Below are 25,775 nucleotides of genomic sequence, written 5' to 3'. Positions count from 1 at the left end.
GTCAGCTCTGGTCACCATGCCACCCCTAACACTCTAAGATGCTGTGATCATCCTCATTTGTTTATTTTTGCCATGGTGCATAAGCATGTGAGTGATCACTGACAGCTTTGATTAGTGGCTCTGTTATTATAATTACTTTTTGTTTTTCCTCAGTATTTGATAGGTACAAGAGCTACAGCCCTTATGACATGTTGGAGAGCATCAAGAAGGAGGTCAAAGGAGACCTGGAAAATGCTTTCCTAAACCTGGGTAAGCAAGTGTGCCTCCTTCCCCCCACCCCCGGCCCATCGCTAGTGGACATCAGCTTTCAGGAAACTGTGCCACAGTGGAAGTGACCAGTGGCCATCCTGTTCATTCAAGAGCTTTTGGGACAGGTGCCTGCTTTACCTGATTTGGGTTGTTGTATAATCTTCACTGTGTAAATGTAAGATATAGAACTAAGGAGGGCTTGAAGCTGGTAGAGTGAGGAATTGCCCAGGAAGAAAAAGATGACAAGAAAAAGGGCTCTGTCGGGGAAACTCACATTTCCACATTGGTTTTTGCAGCCCTCAGGGTCCCCACGTTTAAAATGATGGTGGAGCCGAGTTTCAGAGGACCCCAGTTTTCTCTTAGTTTTTCCCCTTTTGTAGCCCATTCCTGTTATGTTAGGTCATCTTGTTTGCACCCCAGAGTCTGGGCCTCGGCCCTCACTGGTGAAGAAAGGAGCAGCTAACCACTTTTCTTCTTTCCACAGTCCAGTGCATTCAGAATAAGCCCCTGTATTTTGCTGACCGACTGTATGACTCCATGAAGGTAAGGGGAGTCAGCTGAGAGGTCCATGTTTACACACTAGGCTTTTCTTCTCTTGTGTCCCCAAACCAAGTCTCCTTGACTAGTGGATAGTGGAGGGCCCCCACTGTCCAGGCTCAGGAATGTACTGGTCAGCCATGGTTGTGTTTGATGGGTGAGAAGACTACAAGTCCGTCTTCTCTCTCCGTCTCTCGACTTGAATATGTGTTTGTGTGCAGGTAGAAAATAAAATATCAGATTGTAATCATGTCTGATTCCTACTTAGATTTCTCAGGGATTGCCTCCCATTACCCCAGAGTAAAGACAGGCAAGGAAAGGAGAGATTACCAAGCAATTGCCTGCCATACATTGTGCTACTTATTTCTTCTGAAATCATTACCAAAAAGCCCTTGTGGCTTGTGTTATTTACTTTATAGATTGGGAAACTGGAGCTCAGAAAGCTTCAACTAACCTGATGTTACATAGCCCCATTGGAACTTGGGTCTGTCTGACTCTGAAGGCAGCCCTACAGCTATCTCTTGAATGGACTGTCTCTTCCCACAATCCCATCCCATTTTCTATGTCTCAAATGTCCCTTGTGATTTCTGGTTTCCTGGCTTTTCTTCCTGGACCACCCCTTGTCCACTCCCATCTCCTTCTCCCATCTCCCTTGGATTCTGTGTCAGCTAGCACCTGTTCCTTGGTGCCTCTGGTCTGAGACTCTTGAGAGTAAACTCAGTTGTCTTTACTGTTTATACCATTCAAAATGGCACAAAGCGGTATTTTTTTTTTTTAAGCCCTGTGAGCCAGGGACTGTTTGTTACATATGGAAACTCTCACACTTCTTAAACTGAGCCATGCTGTACATGCTCCTACAAGTTTATTGGGTGAACATAGTGGGGCTTTGTGCTGATTTCATCCTAGTGTGTTTGGAATTCCAAGATGCTCATCTTTCTTTCACCCTCCCCCGCCTTCCTCCCTCCTACTCTTCCTCCCTCCCTTTCTCTCTTTCTTTCTTTCCTTTTTTTTTTTTTTTTTTTTTGATTTTATTTATTTATTTGACACAGAGAGAGAGAGAGAGAGATCACAGTCAGGCAGAGAGAGGTGGAAGCAGGCTCCCCGCCGAGCAGAGAGCCCGATGTGGGGCTTGATCCCAGGACCCTGAGATTCTAACCTGAGTTGAAGGCAGAGGCTTAACCCACTGAGCCACCCAGGCGCCCCTCTCTCTTTCTTTCATTTTTAATTTTTTTAGAGAGGGAGCGAGGGAGGGGCAGAGGGAGACAGAGTGTGGAGCCCAGTGCAGGGTTCAGTTTTATGACCGCTGCAGTCATGACCTCAGCTGAAATCAAGAATCAGATGCTCAACCAACGTAGCCACTCAGGCACCCCAATATGATGATTTTTCTTAAAGAAATAGTTTCGTTATTACCTTTGCAGCTTCTTAGAGGGCAGCGTTAAGAACTCAAATGAGTTGCATGTGTAAGAAAACTTACTGGATTAACATTGTCAGTGAATTGTAACTTGGAACATCAACTTGACTTTCAGGGCAAGGGGACTCGTGATAAAGTTCTGATAAGAATCATGGTCTCTCGCAGTGAAGTGGACATGTTGAAAATTAGGTCTGAATTCAAGAGAAAGTATGGCAAGTCCCTGTATTACTACATTCAGGTAAGCCCTACGGTGATGCGTTCGCCCTGCCAGGCCGTCCAGAAGGCCCTGGCTCCATGGGCCGGGGGCCTGTCAGAATGATGACAAGGGTGGTGGTTTTCTAATTCATTGGGAAGAGATGCTAGTCATCAGATACCAAGGGTTTATTTTGGAAAGTGCCATTTGTGACTTGTCCTAGAATCTTCCAGAGACAGTCAAAGATTTTATACTTCTCACATCCGCTATTCTATAGCGATAATTGGTGTTCGTGACAATAATCATGTAGGACTTGCTGAAGAGCAAGACATCCTGAAGAGCCTGAGATCAAATAAATTTTACATTTTAATATGCAGTTCACCCTTGAACAACACAGGTTTGAACTGCACTGATTATTGACTTAACGCTTTTTTTTTTTTTTAAAGATTTTTTTAATTTGTTTATTTGACAGACAGAGATCACAAGTAGGCAGAGAGGCAGGCAGAGAGAGAGGAGGAGAAGCAGGCTCCCTGCTGAGCAGAGAGCCTGATGCGGGACTCGATCTCAGGACCCTGAGATCATGACCTGAGCTGAAGGCAGAGGCTTAACCCACTGAGCCACCCAGGCGCCCAACGCTTTTTTTTTTTATAAATACAGTGTAGTACTATAAATGTATTTCCCTTCTGATCTTAATAATATTTCCTTTTATCCTCCTTACTTTATTATAAGAATATAGTATATAGTACATATAACAGACAAAATATGTGGTAATCAACTGCTTATGTTATTGGTTAAAGCTTATTAGTAGTGAAGTTTATGGGGTGTCAGAAGTTTTATGCAGATTTTTGTCAGGGTGGAACAGGGGCATGGGTTGGCGCCCCTCAGCCTTCCATTGTTAAATGGTCAACATTTCCATTTTTTCAAAGTCCTCTGTGACAGGCCTGGCAATGTTTAGTTACTCAGAACTTCCATCTCTCCCATCAATTTAGTCTCTGTTTTGGAGAGATGAAGCCTTCGAATGCAAGGAGGGGCTGCTCACAGTGGCCCCCAGCTGGGTACTTAAGACAGACATTGCAGCCCCCCTTTCTAAAAGACCCTGAAAATTTCAAAGGCATGTCAGTGGTTACCAAGGATGAATTTTGAGGTGGGTTTGATATACCCAGGTTTTTTAGGGCACACATTTCCTCACTTCACTAGCTTATTCCCACATGACCTTAAGAATCCCGGAAACAGCATCGTGAGGCGGGAGAGGCCCTCGTTTTCTCTGGAAGTGTTAGGGGCGGTGAGAAAAGTGGTGGTGCCTGCGGGACCTCACTGCAGGAAGAGCAGGCCGGCTTGTGTGGGCCTGATTCCTTGCTGCATGAATCCCTAGTACCTCACCTTCTCTCTTATGGTCATGGCACTCGAAGGTCTCCCCTGAGCCAGATTCCCCGGGGGCCTGTTGATGATGGCTTAGGTCTTGTGGCTAGGCAGGTCCCGCAGAGCCTTCTCTTTGCTATTACTAGGGAAGGCTCTGTGTGCATTGAGCCTGTTTTATGCTATTCGCAGAGTTGGGGTGCTTGCTTTGGATTCTGAATTTCTTTTTTCTCCTTGGCCATTTGTAGCAAGACACGAAGGGCGACTACCAGAAAGCGCTGCTGTACCTGTGTGGTGGGGATGACTGAGGCCCACGACGGTTGAGCATCCAGGAGTGGTGCTCCTTTGTTTCCAGCTAACAATTCTAGAAAATAGCTTGTGACTAATAGTCCCCTTGTGCCTATCCCCGCTCTAGAAAAGAGCTTGTGACTAATAGTCCCCTTGTGCCCGTCCCCGCAGGGATGGCGTTAGTATCACCCGCTCCCCATCCTTATTGCAGTTGCTTGAGCATTGCCTGCCTCTCATGTCTAGTGTCTCCTTTTAGCCAAGGAAATGAACATTCCAAGGAGTTGGAAGTGAAATCTATGATGTGAAACACTTTGCCTCTTGTGTACTGTGTCATAAACAGATGAATAAACTGAATTTTTACTTTATAAACAAGTACTTTGTTGACCTTGCTTTCAACTTAATTGTCTAAAAATCAAACAAGCTTAAAAAATAAAAAGTAAAAATCAAACATGTGTAAGGGCTGTATTGTTCAGCTGGTAAAGCTGTCCCCTGGAGGAATAAAGCTCTAGAACTCAGCTCTCTGATATGGTAGCCACTATCCAGATGTGGCTGTTTACATTTAAATTAATGTAAATGAAATAAAATTAAAAATTCAGTTCCTCAGTCACACTCTCCACATTTCAAATGCTCAATATCCACATGTGGCTAGCAGGCACAGAACATTTCCATTATACTAGAAAGTTCTCTTGCACAGCTCTTCGTGCCCAGGGGATGAGAATACCTATGGGGGAAAACATCTACTCATCTTTCTACAGGTAAATTTGGTGAAAACCAGCATCAGTGTTGGCCTCAAACTGGGAAGAGGAGTACGGGGGCGTGGTGGGCTCTAGCAAATATTGCAGATATATCTATAAGCCATTAGTCTTACAGAAACAAATAACGTTCTGGCCCAACTTCAAGGACACACCTGCCAGTGAGTCAGACTACAGTATTCTTGTAAGGAGGAGTACCAAAAGTGGATTGGGGGCACAGAAGAAAGTGATTGCTTTTGGGAGGATTGAGAAAGATGTCCCAGAGGAGAAGGAAGCATTTTTATTGTGTCCGAAAATCTTGGGTAAAGTTTTTAAAGCAGGTAGGAAGCTCTGCACCAGATTCTTACGGTTCTGATAATGGAACAGGTGATTCACGCTCTAGGCACCAAGACTATTTTCAGAAAGAATTATGTCTCCCACGCCTCCCAGCCAGCCAGGGGCTGTTCCTAGGACTGATTGGTTTCTAGCTCATTCTTTTGTGGATAGACTGCAATAGACATGATATGTAACACTGTATCATTGTTCGTAATAAAAAGATGCTGTCCATAGGCTGCTAGCCCAGGACACTGTGGATGGTTTGCTTACACATGTTCTTCCCCTAAGCAGGAGGTAGGGAGGGAGTTGATGACTCTCTCCAAACCCTTCAACTGTATTTCTCCTGGTCAGAGGATGCTGTGTCAACTGCTTGTTCCTGAACCTGGCTGACATAGGGCACACTCAGTAGTCTGCAGGGAGTAAGCAGGTAATGGAAATAAATGTGTAAAATGGCTAGTTGGACAGAACAGGGGTCTGGGGTGTGCGGCTAGAGAAATGAAGACCGCCTGCCCCACTTAAAGCATGCAAATTCAGCTAGAATGACACTGTGTTGACCAAACCAAGTATATCTGTGAGCTGAATGATTTGCCATTTTCACTTTGGCAAACTTCGGGTAGAAACTCACATAAAGCATGGCTCTTGACTGGCCCATGATGTGCCTAGAAGTCCACTAAGCTATTGTTTAAAAAGCATCTTAGGCAAAAGTAGTGTTTTCTCAAATGTATCCTCCTACACATATTCAAACTGATGCTCAAATCCCAAAATATCCTTTTCTGTGTCCTTGGGACAGAGTTCAAGAAACTGCATAAGAAGCAGGATCTTTATGTTTAACCCTAAATGGTGGTATTGAACTCAAAATTGATAGGGCTGAGCAGAGGCTGTCTGGAGTAATGTTTCATATCAGGAAGTATTTGGCTTTATTTCTTCCCATCTTAAAGTGTGTTTCAGGCTGCAAAGGGAAGGTGGTAGGAGAAGGCAAGGCTGTATAGCCAAAATGTGGGGAGGCTTCTGCTCCCACCATGCCTAGGGCACCCTGGCCACTGGTCTGGATGGTTGGACCCTCCAGCAGGCATGAGGAAAAATCCAAAAGGCAGACTGGCACCAGAAGGGCTCTGGGAGAACTGTTCCAAATGCTTCCCTCTGTCTTTCCCCTGTTTGGAGCTATGATTATCTCATGTTATCCAAAACTGACAGAAAGGACACTTAGACTTTGGTCTCCTATTTTTCTGGATTCCAGTCTGTCCTCAGTGAAGCTGTCCAAACCATTTCTTGAAATAAATAACCATCTGGAGATTTGAATAGACTCCCAAACAATTTTACTTTGTAAAGAGAAGGAAAAGGGCACTAGGCAGGCTTTAACATTTTGTCAGCTAATAATAAGAACTTTGATTTTATTCTTTGAAGAATTAAAGGCAATGCATGTAGTCGTAGAAACTTATTGACTGTAACTGAACAAGAGGATATATTTTTTCCCCCTGACCTGTGTGGTGGGACGGACATACTGTACAACTCCAGATGGCACCCTTCACATTGTAGCCTATGTGAATGGTATCCTCTTTTCAACTGTGCAGTGTACAACCTGAGTGGCCATATATATGTTTGATAGCCCTATATGGTGACCCCAGGCGTGTAGGAGATGGCCTATTAGGTCTTTTGTCACAGAGTTGGGTTCCAGATTAAAGACACATTTTACTTAGAAACAGTTGGCTAAACCTCTGAAGGCCTTGATTTTTCCATAGACTCTTGATCTTTGGATATGTTATACTTGGCTCTACACAAACGGCTATGCGTATGAATCTTCCCAGCATGTGAGGTTCCTCAAGTGTAAATTATTAGTAAAGATAGCTAAAGCAGGGAAAACCTAGCTCACAAAGTGGCTATGTTTAGCAAGAAAAATGATTTGAGGACAGAACTCTTTTAAATCAATTTTCAGTCTTTAAATGACTCCAATCTCCGGCCTCTCCCTGTGTTTTGACAAACGGCTTTGGCTTCTTATCCACATCAGTTTATTTGACCTCCTTTTTCCATCAACTACCAAAATGAAAACTCTGCTTCGGGAGAGAGAGGGAGCAATTTTAAACATCCCTTAGCAATGAGGCAGAACATACTATAGCCATCAAGTTCTAGTTGTTCATTCTATTTATTGAAAAAAGCCTGTAGCCTGATTTCTTTTATGCGAGTACATTTGAGCAAGCAAAGTTTATAGAGATGACTTATCTCATTACATTAGAAGAGTGATTTGCTATCTCAGCATCTATAAGCAATTTTAACAGACATTTCTGGATGAAGAAAAGCTTTTGTAAATATATGCGAAAGACACGATTTCATCAAGCATTAAATTGGAGGTGCCCTGGAAAAATATTACATTTGTGCATTCAATTAGCTTGATTGTGGCTGAATTTTGTCCACTGAAGGCAGCATTTCTGCAGAAAAACAGAAGCATTCCCTACGTCAGCAGGTTTCCTAAAACAGAAAAGCACACTTACCCCCTTTGCAAGTCTTCTTTTGCATTTGTGCTGTTCCCAGCTCTACGTCCCTAATCAGGCTGCTCAGTCTTGCTCTCCACAGTAGAGCACAAAGGGAGAGTAAGCCAGAAGCCACTTTATTTAGGTGAAATCCAAACCCAACAATTCCACCCTTAAATAGCCTGTGCCCAGTCTAAGAGCTCGGCAAGCTCTGGGCAGAAATGGGACTGGTCAAGATAGACTTAAGTTCTCCAAACTTCCCTTCCTGGTTTCTGCAGGGCCTCTCCCTGTGGGTCTGTGGGATACTGTTTAAACTTTGGTATGACTGTTAACCCATGTCCCTTTCCTGGACATGAGTTTATAGGGTCAGCCTTATCTTGGAGTGAAGGTTTTGTTTGCCTATTACTGAGTACAAGAGGGCTTTCTTGGACTCCTAAAATCACAGTGAAGAAATGAGCCAAGTATTTAGAATGATCACCAGCCCTCCCCCTTCTCCTTGCTGATCTGTTCTTGAACAACCTGTTTTCTTCTAAGAAGAAATAAACCAGAGGTGCCTCGGTGGCTTCATTGGTAAAGCATCTGACTTCAGCTCAGGTCCATGATCTCAGGGTCCTGGGATCCAGCCCCATGTCAAGCTCCCTGCTCAGCGAGGTATCTGCTTTTCCCTCTCCCTCTGCCCCTGCCTCCTGCCACCTGGCTCATGCTTTCTCTCTCGCTCACTATATCTCACAAATAAATAAATATTTAGGAAAAAGAAGATGAAATAAACCAGAAAATCCGTAGTATGGCAATGGAACCTGACTGGGGGGTGGGGGCTGTTATTTTTAAACAACGAGTGATGACAAACTGGAACTTTCTTAGCTACAATCCGTTACAGCCTAAGGCTATTATAACTTGCAAGCACATTTCTAAGTATTAATTAAGAATTAGGAAGGAGTTTGAAAAAAGAATTAGGAAGACGTTTGGATCAGGAATTAAGAAATGTTTTTAACAAGTTTTAGGTTTTTATGTCAGTTTGCCAGATTTAAAATTTTACCTTGGATTCTTGAGTTTGAGAGAACCAACATGGTCTTTATGGATCACCTTGGTTCTTTTTTTTTTTTTTTCTTTTAAGGTTTTATTTATTTATTTGACAGAGGGAGAGCTCAAGCAGGAGGAGAAGCAGGCTCACCACTGAATAGGAAGCCCATTGCAAGGCTCAATTCCAGGACTTTGGGATCATGACCTGAGCCGAAGGCAGACACTTAACTGACTGAGCCATGCAGGCACCCTGATCACCTTGGTTCTAGTAGATATGAACTCATATATGACTAGAAAGTGTTTTTTTTTAAGATTTATTTATCTTTCTTTTAGAGAACATGCAAGTGGGCAGAGGGAGAAAATCACAAGTAGCTACCTAGGCACTCCATGACTAGAACGATTTTTAAAGTCTAGAGTTGAACAGGTAATATGGGACTTCAGTCACTGACTCATTCATTGACTTACTAGTTAGTTAACAGACCTACTGTGTGCTGGTGACTGAATGAAATACTGGAGATTGAAAGAACAAGGCAACAATGACCATGTGGAATGAAAGGGCTGAGACTGAGGAAGGCAAGGCAATGTGCTTGGGGGTCCATAGTAGCTGACCACCCCAGGATGAAACATCTGGGAGGTTTCTAGGAGAGGCAGTCCTCAAATAAGGATTTATATGTGGGATGGTGGTGGTGGTAGGGCTTTTTTTTGTTTTTGTTTTTTTTTAAAGATTTTATTTATTTATTTGACACAGAGATCACAAGTAGGCAGAGAGGCAGGCAGAGAGAGAGAGGGGGGAAGCAGGCTCCCTGCTGAGCAGAGAGCCTGATGTGGGGCTCCATCCCAGGACCCTGAGATTATGACCTGAGCCGAAGGCAGAGGCTTTAACCTACTGAGCCACCCAAGAGCCCCTTTGTTTTTGCTTTTTGATGTGCAAGAGGAATATACAATAATTGTAGAAAGTTGGAAAGCATAAAGAAGAAAATCAACTTCAACCACAACCAATCATTGTTAACATTTTGGCAGGATAACCTGTTTGAGAATTAGCTCTTCTTTCCTTGGCAGTAAGCACATCCGGAAAGAAGGAGGCAATTTTTCCTCCTTCATAAGATGAAGGGTTGGGCTTTAAGCAGTGAAAGTCAGGCTTATTTGCTGAAAGAGTGGAATGGCTTTTGATTTTTCAAAGTCTAGTTCAAGAGGATGTAGGCCTGGATGGTTCTGGGTGGGAGGAAGAAGTAAGTATCCTATTCTGGGCTCGCTGGCTCTCCAGAAGACTGAGCGGGACAGTGTTCAGGTGATAGGGGTGTTTTCGGGCCCCCACACAGTGCATGAGAGTGTCCAAAGCTCTGATGGGGGATCAAAAACTGCCCACAACCATGTTGGTTATCTCTGGGAATGTCTTGATGACTGTGCGTGGTGAATAGGGAATGAGGCTCTGCCCAATGTTAAAATCTTACTTCCGATCTTGACGTGATTTTAGCCTCATCTTTCCTCAATTACCGGAACAGCTCAGGTCCCATGGTGAATTGCTGGAAGGGAATCTCTTTTATGTTTAATTTCTGACTTCTCTCTCCTTCTCCCTTTCTTCCTCCCTCCCTTCCTTCTTTCCTTCCTGGGATTTTTTTTTTAAGATTTTATTTATTTATTTGACAGAGAGAGAGAGAGAGATCACAAGTAGGCAGAGAGGTGGGCAGAGAAAGAGGGAAGCAGGCTCCCCGCTAAGCAGAGAGCCCCATGCGGGGCTTGATCCCAGGATCCTGAGACCATGACCTGAGCTGATGGCAGAGGCTTCTCTGAGCCACCCAGGCACCCCCCTTTCTGGGATTTTATGATCTACAAAATATACCTCAGATAAATCATAGTAAGTATTCCTGGCACCTCAGAGCTGTATAATTTAGATCTAACTTTGTGCTTTGAATAGCTTAAGTTAGCTAAATTTTGTAAATCAGTAAGGAAAACAGGGTCCTATTAGAGTTATAAAACAAGAGAAGAAAAATGAAGGATGTGCTCTGGATATCATATTTCAGGTTTCTAGAAAAACAAACAACAGAAAGTGATTTCAGAGCATAGATTTAAAAAAAAGGAAGATGTAGAATCAAACTTTTCAGCTTATCAGTAGGGTAACTGCCAGTTCTTTTAATATGAAGTTTCCATGTAGCTACTATCTGGTCTCTAATATTAACAAATACAGAGTCAGATAAGGTATGTCAGTCTTGTTCCCAGCCTCCAAATACCGCATGGAAATTCAGGCCTGGCCAATCCCTGGTGTCAGACTTATGCTGGCCTGAGCATGGACTATTTAACCAGTTGTGTCTCCTGCTGCTCCTGGGAATCTGGGGGCCTCTGTACTGTCCTGGGAAGGAGTAAGCTATTCCTGGGGCTCATGCTCTGTCCCCAGCACTTGGCCCAGCTCTGAAAACCCTGGTTTTCAGTAGGGGCTGAGATTGTTATAGTTTGTCTTCTGCCCCGGTTAACTGACCTCATCTCCCAGCTACCCTAAACCCTGGGTTTATACGATCCTTCTTGCTATATCCTGGAACCATTCCTTCCAATCTCAGTCCTACTTTGCTCAGTTCCTTGATGAATGTCCACATAACAGGGGCAGCCATCCTTGAAGGATGAGCTCTGCCCAACAATTGGAACATTCCCTTTATCAGAGCACTAGTGTCTGTTTCCATCATCACAGTTAACTATCTGCCTCTACTTAAAACATATTCCATGGTCCCTTGCTTGCTTTGCCTGACTATGAATAACCAGCCAAGCAATGATAAATTCAGAGATGGTAATGCAATTTGTTTGTTTGGCACACACACAAAAAAAACACACACTACACAAGTTCAGAGATCAGATAATTACTTTTTCCTCTCTTCTCCCATCCTCCACCTGCTGCTCTGCCAGAAACTCCTTCCTTAACATTAGTCTTTGCATTAAGACATTCTCTCCATGCAAGCATATTAATTGGGTCGTTCTAATTAATCTCTTTGCATACTTTAGAGCCATTTATCATTTCTTTGAAAGAGAATGTGTCTCTTAAAGAATGGGGATGTGGGATGTGAGGTTTTTTTTTTTCTTTTACTTTTTAAATTTTGCACTATAGACAATGACAACGAGTAATATATACTGCTTTTTTTCCACATTAGTATGGATTTTAGGAAATCATTGCTTTTCCCCTGGAGAACTAACCTATAGACAAAAAAGAAGTAGTACCACATTGTAAAATCTGTAAATCCCAGAAGTCAACAGCTTGAAGACAATCCCTAGGGGCAGGGAAGAAAACAAGCGTCATGAGAGATGAGACAAATATATATACGGAAAGTGAGCTAGGGGAGTGACTGTTTCAATGCCACTCACCCAGACAATAGGTACCCTTTTTCTCCTGGCACCCTCTGTCACCACCTTAAAGGGGTCATTTTTGGTCTATGCTCCAAAGAACTTTTCTCAGCTGACATGCTTTGAGGGGAGGCTCAATGAGAAAGTACGAATAATAATCAAAATCCAAACTCAGGGAAGAACACACATTGAAAGGGAAACCCAGAAATGTCAGCATTTTGCTACTTGAACCAACTGCTTCCTTTGGACCCAAGAGGGAGTCTGAAAAACATCTAAGAGTTCAAATCAGCATATACAAACCCTAGAGGGTTACTTTGCTGACTTGATGGTGATCAGTTTATACCCTGAAGCAACAGAGACAGGTACTAAGACTGCCAAAGTTTAAAAAAAAAGAAAAAAAAAGAAGTGGAAATTGTCTTTCCTTAGAAATGAATTGGCTTTGAAACTGCCTCTTCTCCTGGTCAGGCAAGCCTTTTCTCCCACATTGCTGCAGGTTTTTGTTTTTGTTTTTTTTAAATTAAATATTTTATTAATTTGACAGAGAAATCACAACTAGGCAGAGAGAGAGGAGGAAGCAGGCTCCCTGCGGAGTAGAGAGCCCAATGTGGGGCTCGATCCCAGGACCCTGGGATCATGACCTGAGCCGAAGGCAGAGGCTTTAACCCACTGAGCCACCCACGCGCCCCATTGCTGCAGGTTTTATTGCCTTACCCTTGAAATGAAAAATCGAACTTTGAGGTGCGAGGACTGGGCATTTCTGAGAGGACAGGGGGTCTGGAAGTATAGCAGTCAGCACAGGCTGTGCCCTCATAATGGCTTGGCCTTCCTTGTACCCCAAGAACCTAACCCTGAGCTCAGTCTGAAGTCCTTTGCAAGCCTGGTGACCATTCACTATGCCACTGGAGCACGGTGAGAGAGTGAGCTCTTCAGTACTACACAGATATGAAATGTCCATGAATTTAAAAAACAAAATCACAGTTGTGTTGGGCTATTTCCCCATCACAGTTTTAGCAGGATGTGGCTGTGCCCATGAGGCTCTGAGAAGCTCTGAGACCATCCAGTTGGTGGGCCCTGTCACTAGCACTTAAGTAGGGAAAGTGCAGTAGGAAACCTGAACATTAGGGCTCAGGGTCAGCATCTGCCAGTGGGCTGTAAATGAAGAGCTGGATGCCTCCTCTTGGCTGGAGGGAGCCGGTGAGTTGGGCATGGAAGGCAGGATCTCAGATCCATACTACAGGAGCTGCTGGCCCATGAAGCCAAAGCTGGGCTAGGTCCTCTTGAGGTAAGCCACACAGATGGTAATTGAACAGGAGATCACAACCTCACAGGGGACCAGGATCCTGCCTCCCGTTTCACCAACACAGTGTGTGAAGTCCAGTGCTTCCCAAACGTGGGAGCTAATGTCAGCTACATGACTGTCTTCTACGGGGATTCATTTATTGTGCAGGTGGGTCATGCAGGCCTTGGATGTTCACCGTGAGACATTCAGCAGGGCGGTGACGTACAGGTTGCCAAGCAGGTGGCGCTTGGATACACCGTGGGCATTTCCAAGGTAAAGAACAGTAAGATTTTCACCTGGCTGCGCTGGTTATCAGCCGTCCACAGCTGATGCCCAGCACCCATATTACACACTGGCTACTGAGCGTTCTCTGGTAAAATGGATTTTAGGGGCTACGCAACACTCAGGACAATCTGAGTAGAAAGTGTCACACACCTCTTTGGGGATGTACACCCATCAGCCAGCAGGGAATGGGTAGCTGAGCAGGCTGCAAGCTCAGCTGTCCTTGCGCAGCCTCGAGCCCCCGCGCAGGCGCCGTCCTCCTGACACCCGTTGGGCAGCACGTAGTGCGCAGACTCTACGCCGGGGGCCGCCATTATGCCAATGGGAGGATGGCTGGGGAGTGAGAAACACATTCCGGACTGCTGAGGTCGGCTAGGCAGCCCTCGAGCGTCACGAGGCACGCAGATGCCCGCGGCCGAGGTGCTGCCTGCGAGGCCCAGGATGGGGAACTGAGGGGCCGCAGCCGCCCACCGGGTCTTTTCAGGCCCGTGCGTCGCTGTCCTTCGCTGCTCTGGAAGCCAGGCCTGGAGTCTTGAATGAGGTACGAACATAATAACAAAACGTGCAGCATGACTGCAGACTAAATTGAGGTAAGATATTAACTGGCAGGGCCAGTTAAGATGCATCATTAATATACTTCTGGTGTGTTTTATAATGGAACACCGGCTTAGATATCACAGGTTTTGAGGACTCCTCCTCAGAGGTGCCGTAAGTACATCACCCCCTCTCACCCGTCAAGAATCCAGGTGTGAGGGTTGCGCAGTGCCTGGAGGCAGCAAGTCCCTGGTGAGGTGGCCATGGGGCACTTAGGATGATTGGCTCACCCCCAGCATGGGTCTATTTTCCCTTGAACCCCATTGTGAGGCTGGGAGTTCACAGAAGCTGAATTCTTTCCTGGAGTCTCCCCACTGTGCCTAATAGGTCTGCCCCCCCCCCCCCCAATACTACTATTTACCTTATAAGGTTGTGATGATTAAATGAGATAATTCAGGTTAATGTCCCTAGCATAGTCCTTGGTATAGTGGAAGTATTTAATCAAATAAGTCAATTTCATATATAATCAGGTAGATGATATATAAGAAAATAATACCATACAATATTATTAGAGTTGTCCTTCAGAGACCCAGGAGAGATTTTTCCACTGTATGGCATTTGCACAGGACAGTGGACTATAGTTTCAGGGGTCCCCATGTGGCTTGTCCCCCTTCTGTGGCCTGTTTCCATTTGGGAATTTAGCCTCCATGGTTCCCTTGGCTTTTTCTCTTGTCATGTAATTGGCTTGGGATGTGCCTCCTACTTCATTCCTTCCTGTCTGTAAACACATCCCAAGACCTGACTGACTATACAAGCCTGTCTGGGAAATACACAGTGTTTGGGTCTCAGGATAGATGTCCTTGAATTTATTTTATAGATAGCATCATTCGTATTCTTGGCAGTGAGACAGGACCCCCCCCCCCCGCACTTTTTTTTTCCTTCACATTTCCATCAACTTTGGACCATATCAAGTTGGTGAATATATGTAAACTGATGATGAGTAGGAAATAATGTTTTGTGATGGTCAGTCTCTTCTGTTTGTGAAAATCACTGAACTTGATGACCTAACACAGATTGTTTTTCTTTCTTTTTTAAAAAATTTTAATTCCAGTATAGTTAGCATACAGTATTATGTTAGTATCAGGTGTACAATATAGCGATTCAACAATCCTATAGATTACTCACTGCTCATCAAGATAAGCATACTCTTAGTTCCCTTCACCTATGTTACCCATTTTTTTTTTTTAAAGATTTTATTTATTTATTTGACAGAGAGAGAGATCACAAGTAGGCAGAGAGGCAGGCAGAGAGAGAGGAGGAAGCAGGTTCCCTGCCGAGTAGAGAGCCCGATGCCGGGCTCGATCCCAGGACCCTGAGATCATGACCTGAGCCGAAGGCAGTGGCTTAATCCACTGAGCCACCCAGGCGCCCTATGTTACCCATTTCACATCCACCTCCCCTCTGGCAACCACCAGTTTGTTCTCAAGAGTTAAGAGTCTGTTTTTTGGTTTGTCTCTTTTTTCTTTGTCCACTTTTGTTTCTTAAATTGAGTAAAATATGAGTGAAATAATAGTTATTCTAATTTATTTCATGTATCATTATACCCTCTGGATCCATTTATGTTGTTCCAAATGTCAAGATTGCATTCTTTTTTTATGGCTGGTACACACACACACACACACACACACACACCATTTTCTTTATCCATTCATATGTGGAGGGACAGTTAGGTTGCTTCCATATCTTGGCTATTATAAATAATACTGCAGTAAAAATGGGGGTACATTTATCTTTTTGAATTAGTGTTTTGTGTTCTTTGGGTAAATACCCAGTAGTGGAATTACTGAATCATATGGTAATGCCACTTTTAATTTTTTGAGGAAACTCCATGCTATCTTCCACAGTGGCTGTACCAAATTGCATTCCCATCAGCAGTGCGATTTGGTTCCTCTTTCTGCACATCCTTGCCACGCTTGTTTCTTGTGTTTTTCATTTTAGTCATTCTGACAGGTGTGAGGTGATACCTCATTTTGGTTTGAATTTTTATTTCCCTGATGATGAGTGATGTTGGGCATCTTTTCATGTGTCTGTCGGCCATCTGTATGTCTTTTGAAAAATGTCTGTTCATGTCTTCTGTCCATGTTTGATTGGATTGTGTGCATGTGTATGTATGTGTGTAGCAGTTCTTTATATATTTTGGATACGAACCCTTTATTGGAAATGTCATTTGCAAACACCTTCTCTCACTTAGTAGTCTTTTAGTTTTATTGATTTTTAAAATTTTTATTTATTTTGCTGTGCAGAGCTTTTAATTTTGATGTAGACCCAGTAGTGTATTTTTGCTTTTGTTTCCCTTTCCTCAGGAGACATCTAGAAAAATGTTGCTAAGCCTGTAATCAGAGAAAGTACTGCCTGTGCTCTCTCCTGGGATTTTTATGGTTTCAGGTCTCACATTTAGGTCTTTAATCCATTTTAAGTTTATTTTTGTGTATGGTGTAAGAAAGTGACCCTGTTTCATTCTTTTGCATGTTGCCATCCAGCTTTCCCAACACCATTTGTTGAAGAGACTGTCTTTCTTCCCATTGCATATTCTTGCCTCCTTTGTCAAAGATTAGACCCAGTTCCTTTACGGAGTGGAGTTAAGGGTTTACTTTCTGGAACCATGTGACGATGACTACAATTAAATAATGGTAGTAAAAGCTGTAGGAAATATCAAGTTGCCTAGATTTCTGGGGAGTTTTGATTCCACAAGACCAGAAAACATGGGAAAGGCCAGGAAGCCATCACATGTTTTCTATTCTGCATGGACATCTTTAACAAGCGTGGTGAGTCTTAATTTTAGGAGCTACCTCTCAGGCTTGTCCTTGTGGCCAAGTCCCTATGAGTCACTTCTGAGGACATCACAGAATGATGATCCATCTTACATGTGTTATATAATCCAGGAGCAGTTTTCTTGATACAAAATTATATAATCATATGTGTACAGGTCCCAATGCCTCAAAAATGTATACGTAAATTATTTCTAGGAAATGACATCTACAGTGATGGTCCTTCTTGTCCCTGTCCTCACCTCCTTTCCTGGAGCTGGCTCTTACTGAGGCTAGGTTGTAGAAGGAAGCCTATGGAGGACTTGCCTGTTAGCCCAATAACACATAAGAAGATTTGCTAGTGGGAGTTAACCTTTTCCAAATATAGGGTTTGATTGCCTTTTAGTCCTCTCCATTTTCTCCATTCTCTGGACTTGTACATGGAGCAGAGGATACTTGCTCCATGTGTATCAAAGTTTTGGGGAGAGAGAAGGGAGTGAAGGAGTAGAAGAAAAGGCAAAGCAAAAGAAGGCAGAAGTGCAAGGTAAAGAGAAGAGAGAGGGGACACCTTTTTTCAGGGTGTCTACACAGAGCTGGGGACTAAAAACCCATCTGTATGAGCCCATGAGTCATATTGAGGAAATTAGAGAAGAAACCCTGAAATCTCTCATCAGAAAGGCTTTCTGTTAGGATATATTGCTTGAACATGGAGTAAATAGCTGTTGGAATATTTTTTTCTGTAATTGATGTTGGTGTTTGATAGGTTAAGATTAAGAATTTATTCTTTCGGCTAAAATTAACAAGTCAGGCAATGACAGATGCTGGCAAGGATGCGGAGAAAGGGGAACCCTCCTACACTGTCGGTGGGAATGCAAGCTGGTGCAACCACTCTGGAAAACAGCATGAAGGTTCCTCAAAATGTTGAAAATAGAACTACCCTATGACCCAGCAATTGCACTACTGGGTATTTACCCTAAAGATACAAATGTAATGATACGAAGGGGCACGTGCACCCGAATGTTTATAGCAGCAATGTCTACAATAGCCAAACTATGGAAGGAACCTAGATGTCCATCAACAGATGAATGGATAAAGAAGATGTGGTATATATACACAATGGAATACTATGCAGCCATCAAAAGAAATGAAATCTTGCCATTTGCGACAACGTGGATGGAACTAGAGGGTATCATGCTTAGTGAAATAAGTCAATTGGAGAAAGACAACTATCATATGATCTCCTTGGTTTGAGGAAGTGGAGATGCAACATGGGGGGTTGGGGGATAGGAGAAGAATAAATGAAACAAGATGGGATTGGGAGGGAGACAAACCATAAGTGACTCTTAATCTCACAAAACAAACTGAGGGTTGCTGGGGGGAGGGGGGGTTGGAAGAGGAGGAGTGGGGTTATGGACATTGGGGAGGGTATGTGCTTTGGTGAGTGCTGTGAAGTGTGTAAACCTGGCGATTCACAGACTGTACCACTGGGGATAAAAATACATTATATGTTTATAAAAAAATAAAAAATAAATAAAGAAAATTAAAAAAAGAATTTATTCTTTCATCCACAATAAAGGACTTGAGGTAAATATTTTGTACATTCTGAGTTTTTTTTTTAACATAAATCTGTTTGCTACAAGGACCTTTATTTTGTCAATCAATCCACAGTAGCTAGCTAGTAAGAGCATTATTTTCTTGAAGTTATTCTGTGCCACTGTGTTAAGTGTTTGATATGGCTTATAACATTTAATTTTTATGGCATGACTAAGAAGTAGGTTATCATGAGTCTATTTGACTGAGAGAGCTGAAGTTCAGAGAGGTTAAACAACATTCTCAAAGTTGTGCAGCTAGTGGGAGGCAGAGCCCAAAATCTTATTCTAACACCTTTATTTGTCATCAGCTCACTCTGCTACCTCAGCACCAGAATTTTAATAAAAATGGAAGAAAAGTTTATCCATTAATTGTGTGTATATGTGAATGGAAAAGACTCAACCTTTTAAAAAGTTGATTTTAGAGTAGTTTTAGATTTACAGAATTAGTGAGAAAATAGTGCAGAGTACCTATATTCTCTAATCCCAGTTTCTCTTTTTTATTAACAACTTACATTAGAATGATATATTATTATTAATTAAAGTCCATGGTTTATTCAGATTTTCTCTGTTTCCCCCTTATGTCCTTTTTCTGTCCCAGGTTCCCATCTAGAATATCAGACTATATTTAGTAGTCCTGTGGCAGTTTCTCAGACTTTTTTTGGTTTTGGTTACTGTGAAGTTTTGAGGATTACTTGTCAGAAATTTTGTAGAATGTCCCACAGTTGGAACTTGTCTAATGTTTTTCTCATGATTAGGTTGGGATAATATATTTTTGGAGGAAGACTGCAGAGGTAAAATGTTACTTTTGTCATCTTACATCAAGGTTCATCCTTTCAACATGACTTACTGCTGATGATGTTAATGTAGATCATCTACTTAAGGTAGTGTTTGTCAGGTTTCTTCCCTGTAAACTTATTCTTTTTCTCCTGTTTCCATGGTGTTTTCCTAACGAGTTGGGAGTTATGCACCACCTCTTTGAGAATAGAGTATCTACACAAGTAATTTGGAATTTGTCACAGTGGATTTTTCTCTTTTTCTTATTTATTTATTCTTATTAATATAGTCATTAATTTATGTCAGTATGGACTCGTGGATATTTATTTCATACTTTGGGCTATAATCCAATACGGCTTTATTTTATTGCTCAAATTGTTTTAGCTTTGGCTACTGGGAGGTCTTTCATCTGGCTGCTGTGTCCCTGTGATACATTAAGTTAGAATTTTTTGGAGCACTTTCTTAGTCTCTAGTACTACAGGATGCTTCAGGATCATCTCATGTATTTCCTGCTCCAGTCCTTGAATCACCCATTTCTCCAAGCAGCCCTGGTTTCCTTCACTGGAGAATTAGTATTAGAACTGAGACAGGGGCATTAAGTGTGTTCATTGTTGTTGGGATGTCATTGCTTCTAGGTCCTCTCAGCTGAAAGACCAAGGAAATACATATGTGTATACTAACTTGTGTATATACACATCTATACATTTTTCTGTATGTAACCATCTGTACCTATATTAAACTAAACATGAGTTCATCTTAGTATCTCCAACTCTAATTTATTGCTACATGGATCATTCTAACTTCCTCCCCTTATTTATCTATGAATTCTCACTCCCAACAGTGAGAAATCTGGTACCTGCCATTTACCACTTACTTAATTGTCCAATTCTATTATAGTTATAGCAGTATCAGAATTTTTAATCCAAATCTCCAAGGAAAACAGCATTATCAACTGGAGTACATTGCTATGTGAAGTTCCTTTTACTTTGGTGTTACAGATTCTAGCTTGAGTCAGTACCATTTACCTCCACCTCCTTTGGTGAGGTTCACACATTTGTAATATAATTGGGTGGTTTGTTACATTTTGTACTCCATTCTAGGATCCTCTGTCCTCCTAAGTAATTTTTTTTTCTAATTTTCATTTTGTTTACAGTAACTCAGAGAATAGTTTCAACACTCCCAGATTCACTGCACTTCATCTACTCAACTTCACTTTCCTAACTCCTGGCAACCACTGATCTGTTTATTAGCTTTATAGTTTTGCCTTTCCAGAATGTCATATAATTGGAATCATACTAGTAGGTAACTTTTTCAGGCTGACTTCTTTCATTTAGCAATATGCATTTAAGAATTACCCATGTATTTTCATGTCTTGATGGCTGTTTCTTTTTACCACTGGGTAATATTCCATTGTCTGGATGAACCACAGTTTGTTGATTCATTTACCTGTTAAAAAGGACATGTATGTTGCTTCCAATCTGTGCAGACTTTTTTTTTTTTAAGATTTTATTTTATTTATTTGACAGAGAGAGAGATCACAAGTAGGCAGAGAGGCAGGCAGAGAGAGAGGAGGAAGCAGGCTCCCTGCGGAGCAGAGAGCCCGATGCGGGGCTTGATCCCAGGACCCTGAGGTCATGACCTGAGCCGAAGGCAGCAGCTTAATCCACTGAGCCACCCAGGTGCCCCTGTGCAGACTTTTGTGGGGATATAAGTTTTAACTCATTTGGATAAATACCTAGGAGTACAGTTGCTGAGTCATATGGTGAGACTGTGTTTAATTTTGTAAGAAACAGCCAAAATGCCTTTCAGAATGGCTGCACCATTTTGTATTTCCATCAGCAATTAGTGTTTCTTTTGCTCTGTATCTTTTTTTTTAAAAGATTTTACTTATTTACTTGACAGACAGAGATCACAAGTAGGCAGAGAGGCAGGCAGAGAGAGAGAGGAGGAAGCAGGCTCCCTGCTGAGCAGAGAGCCAGATGCGGGGCTCGATCCCAGGACCCCGAGACCATGACCTGAGCTGAAGGCAGAGGCTTAACCCACTGAGCCACCCAGGCGCCCTTCTTTTGCTCTGTATCTTTGCCAGGATTTGATACTATCAGTTTTTTGGATATAGTCATTGTAATAGTTGTGAGTAGTATCTTGTTTTTACTTGCAGTTCCCTAAAGACAAAGATGTTGAGCACATTTTCTATGCTTGTTTGCCATCTGTATATTTTCTTTGGTGAGGTGTCTGTTCAGATTTTTGCCTGCTTTTTAATCTGCCTTTTTTTTTTTTTTTTAAATTGTTGGCTTTTAGTGTTCTTTCATATTTTGGATATATTCTAATATTTGGATATGCTACAAATATTTTCTTTCAGTCTGTCTTCTCATTTTCCTTCCAGTCTTCTAGGCTTATCTTTTCATTTCTTTTTAAAAAAAATTTTTTTTAATTTATTTATTTGACAGAGAGAGATCACAATCACAAGTAGACAGAGAGGCAGGCAGAGAGAGAGAGAGGGAAGCAGGCTCGCCGCTGAGCAGAGAGCCCCGTGCGGGACTCGATCCCAGGACCCTGAGATCATGACCTGAGCCGAAGGCAGCGGCTTAACCCACTGAGCCACCAAGGCGCCCCTCTTTTCATTTCTTAATAGAGAAGTTTTAATTTTAATAATTATTAAATTAATAAATAAAATTTATTTAAATAAATTTAAATAAATTCATTTAAATAAAATTAAATTTATTTAAAAATCAATAAATTATTTAATTTTAATAAAGAAGTTTCACAGAGCAGCAGTGTTAATTTTAGTATAGTCCAACTTACCAGTTTTTTCTTTCATAGACTGTGCTACTGATGTTGTATATACAAACTCATTACCAAACCCAAGGTCATGTAGATTTTCTCTTATGTTTTCTTCAAGAAGTTTTTATATTTTTTCCATTTCACATTTAGGCCCATGATCCATTCTAAGTTAATTTTTGTTCAGGGTGTAATGTTCCAAGGTCATCTTTTTTTTTTAATATGGACATTCAGTTCTAGCATCATTTGTTGGAAAGCCAACATTTTTTTTTTTCTTAGAAAAATATTTCTGGGGGCGCCTGGGTGGCTTAGTGGGTTAAGACCTCTGCCTTCAACAAGGATGCCCACTCTCACCACTCTTGTTCAACATAGTATTAGAAGTTCTAGTAACGGCAATCAGACAACACAGAGAAATAAAAGGTATCCAAATTGGCAAGGAAGAAGTCAAACTCTCTCTCTTCGCAGATGACATAATTCTTTATATGGAAAACCCCAAAGACTCCACCCCCAAACTACTAGAACTCATACAGCAATTCAGTAACGTGGCAGGATACAAAGTCAATGTACAGAAATCAGTGGCTTTCTTATACACTAACAATGAAAATACAGAAAGGGAAATTAGAGAATCGATTCCATTTACTATAGCACCAAGAACCATAAGATACCTGGGAATAAACCTAACCAAAGAGGTAAAGGACCTGTACTCGAGGAACTACAGAACACTCATGAAAGAAATTGAAGAGGACACAAAAAGATGGAAGACTGTTCCATGCTCTTGGATTGGAAGAAATAACATTGTTAAAATGTCTATACTGCCTAGAGCAATCTATACTTTTAATGCCATTCCGATCAAAATTCCACCAGTATTTTTCAAGGAGCTGGAGCAAATAATCCTAAAATTTGTATGGAATCAGAAGAGACCCCGAATTGCTAAGGAAATGTTGAAAAACAAAAACAAAACTGGCGGCATCACGTTACCCAATTTCAAGCTTTACTACAAAGCTGTGATCACCAAGACAGCGTGGTACTGGCATAAAAACAGACACATAGACCAGTGGAACAGAGTGGAGAGCCCAGATATGGACCCTCAACTCTATGGTCAAATAATCTTCGACAAAACAGGAAAAAATATTCAATGGAAAAAAGTCTCTTCAATAAATGGTGCTGGGAAAACTGGACAGCGATATGTAGAAGAATGAAACTCGACCATTCTCTTACACCATACACAAAGATAAACTTGAAATGGATAAAAGACCTCAACGTGAGACAGGAATCTATCAGAATCCTAGAGGAGAACATAGGCAGTAACCTCTTCGATATCAGCCACAGCAACTTCTTTCAAGATATGTCTCCAAAGGCCAAGGAAACAAAAGCAAAAATGAACTTTTGGGACTTCATCAAGATCAAAAGCTTCTGCACAGCAAAGGAAACAGTCACCAAAACAAAAAGGCAACCCACGGAATGGGAGAAGATATTTGCAAATGACAGTACAGACAAAAGGTTGATATCCAAGACCTATAAAGAAAGACCTATAAAGAATTTCTCAAACTCAACACACACAAAACAGATAATCATATCAAAAAATGGGCAGAAGATATGAACAGACACTTCTCCAACGAAGACATACAAATGGCTATCAGACACATGAAAAAATATTCATCATCACTAGCCATCAGGGAGATTCAAATTAAAACCACATTGAGATACCACCTGACACCAGTTAGAATGGCCAAAATTAGCAAGACAGGAAACAACGTGTGTTGGAGAGGATGTGGAGAAAGGGGAACCCTCTTACACTGTTGGTGGGAATGCAAGTTAGTGCAGCCACTTTGGAGAACAGTGTGGAGATTCCTGAAGAAATTAAGAATAGAGCTTCCCTATGACCCTGCAATTGCACTGCTGGGTATTTACCCCCAAGATACAGATGTAGTGAAAAGAAGGGCCATCTGTACCCCAATGTTTATTGCAGCAATGGCCACGGTCGCCAAACTGTGGAAAGAACCAAGATGTCCTTCAACGGATGAATGGATAAGGAAGATGTGGTCCATATACCCAATGGAGTATTCTGCCTCCATCAGAAAGGATGAATACCCAACTTTTGTAGCAACATGGACGGGACTGGAAGAAATTATGCTGAGCGAAATAAGTCAAGCAGAGAGAGTCAAGTATCATATGGTCTCACTTATTTGTGGAGCATAACAAATAACATGGAGGACATGGGGAGATGGAGAGGAGAGGGAGTTGAGGGAAACTGGAAGGGGAGATGAACCATGAGAGACTATGGACTCTGAAAAACAACCAGAGGGTTTTGAAGGGGCAGGGGGGGGGGGGTGTGGGAGGTTGAGGAACCAGGTGGTGGGTAATAGGGAGGGCATGTACTGCATGGAGCACTGGGTGTGATGCCAAAACAATGAACACTGTTATGCTGTAAATAAACAAACAAAAAAAACCAAACCAAACAAAAAAAAAATTAGAAGGGGAGGCGAACCATAAGAGACTATGGACTCTGAAAAACAACCTGAGGGTTTTGAAGGGTCGGGGGTGGGAGGTTGGGGGAACAGGTGGTGGGTAATAGGGAGGGCACATATTGCATGGAGCACTGGGTGTTGTGCAAAAACAATGAATACTGTTACGCTGAAAAAATAAATAAATTAAAAAAAATTAAAAAACAAACAAAAAAAAGACCTCTGCTCTCAGCTTGGGTCGTGATCCCAGAGTCCTGGGATCAAGTCCCGCATTGGGCTCTCTGCTCGGCAGGGAGCCTGCTTCCTTCTCTCTGCCTGCCTCTCTGCCTACTTGTGATCTCTGTCAAATAAATAAATAAAATCTTAAAAAAAAAAGAAAAATATTTCTGTCCAGTTTGGGGAACTACAGTGCTGTGGAAGCAGGCTTTGAAAACTGGCCCAGTCACTGAAGTCTTCTTGTAACCTCCATATGGTGTTTTCTTTTCACCCATCTTCCTGTCAAATCAAATGCTGTCTGCTGCCAACTGAAGATGGCTACAAAGACTTTGTTATTTCAGTGCACAAGAGAAGAATTGCTGTCTGTGTATATTAGAGATAGTAAAGTCCCTTTGGGACTTGTAGAGGAAGAGGTAGTGGTTGGAGAGCCATTATTTTGTCCTTGAAGATAGGAAACTCTTAAGATGGTTAGGATTAATTAACATACTTTTGAGACAAACATCTCTTGGGAAAAATATAAATTATGCAGTACCTACGTACACCTGCATGTGTGTTGAGTGCACACACACATGCGCACACACAGCCTTTCTTCCAAAGCTTGGCATTCTTTAAGAGCACCATCAAGACCCTTGTCTAGGGGCGCCTGGGTCAGTGGGTTAAAGCCTCTGCCTTCGGCTCAGGTCATGATCCCAGGGTCCTGGGATCGAGCCCCGCATCGGGCTCTCTGCTTGGCCGGGAGCCTGCTTCCCTTCCTCTCTCTCTGCCTGTCTCTCTGTCTACTTGTGATCTCTGTCAAATAAATAAATAATAAAAAAAAAAAGACCCTTGTCCAGGTCTTGGGGAGAGCCAGATAGGCTCTCCATCATGCCTCATCCTCAGGGAAGTGGGGAGCAGATTTTCATAACTGTGATGTATGTTACAGCATTAAATATGATAGCATAAGAAGTTAGCTACATATTTCACAACCCCGTTTATTTAGAGATTGTGTGAAAATCAGACATACAATTATTTTGCTTGTGATGAATTAAAAATGAAGAAGAGTGCCATCTTGTGGGCATATCTGTTCCTACTACAATTACATCAGATCTTGGAAGTTCATCAACCATAGAGAACCGGTCTGTATAGAAACCATCTGTAT

The 25,775-nt window shown here is 42.2% G+C and overlaps 1 protein-coding gene across 3 annotated transcripts in view; it reads left to right on the top strand.

Moving 5' to 3' along the window:
* The window catches only part of ANXA2 (annexin A2), a 45,278-nt gene extending 40,872 nt beyond the window's left edge, over positions 1-4,406 (top strand). For all 3 annotated transcript variants that reach the window (XM_046007749.1, XM_046007750.1, XM_046007748.1), the window contains exons 10-13: positions 154-249; positions 734-792; positions 2,313-2,435; positions 3,995-4,406. In XM_046007749.1, coding sequence (XP_045863705.1) covers positions 154-249; positions 734-792; positions 2,313-2,435; positions 3,995-4,054 — 338 coding nt within the window. In that variant the 3' untranslated portion in view covers positions 4,055-4,406. The remainder of the gene's footprint in view (positions 1-153; positions 250-733; positions 793-2,312; positions 2,436-3,994) is intronic.
* The last annotated feature ends 21,369 nt before the right edge of the window (positions 4,407-25,775 follow it).

The sequence above is a fragment of the Meles meles genome, chromosome 6 (assembly GCF_922984935.1).
Source record: "Meles meles chromosome 6, mMelMel3.1 paternal haplotype, whole genome shotgun sequence".
NCBI classification, from domain to species: domain Eukaryota; kingdom Metazoa; phylum Chordata; class Mammalia; order Carnivora; family Mustelidae; genus Meles; species Meles meles.
This window is presented reverse-complemented; position numbering and strand designations above follow the sequence as displayed.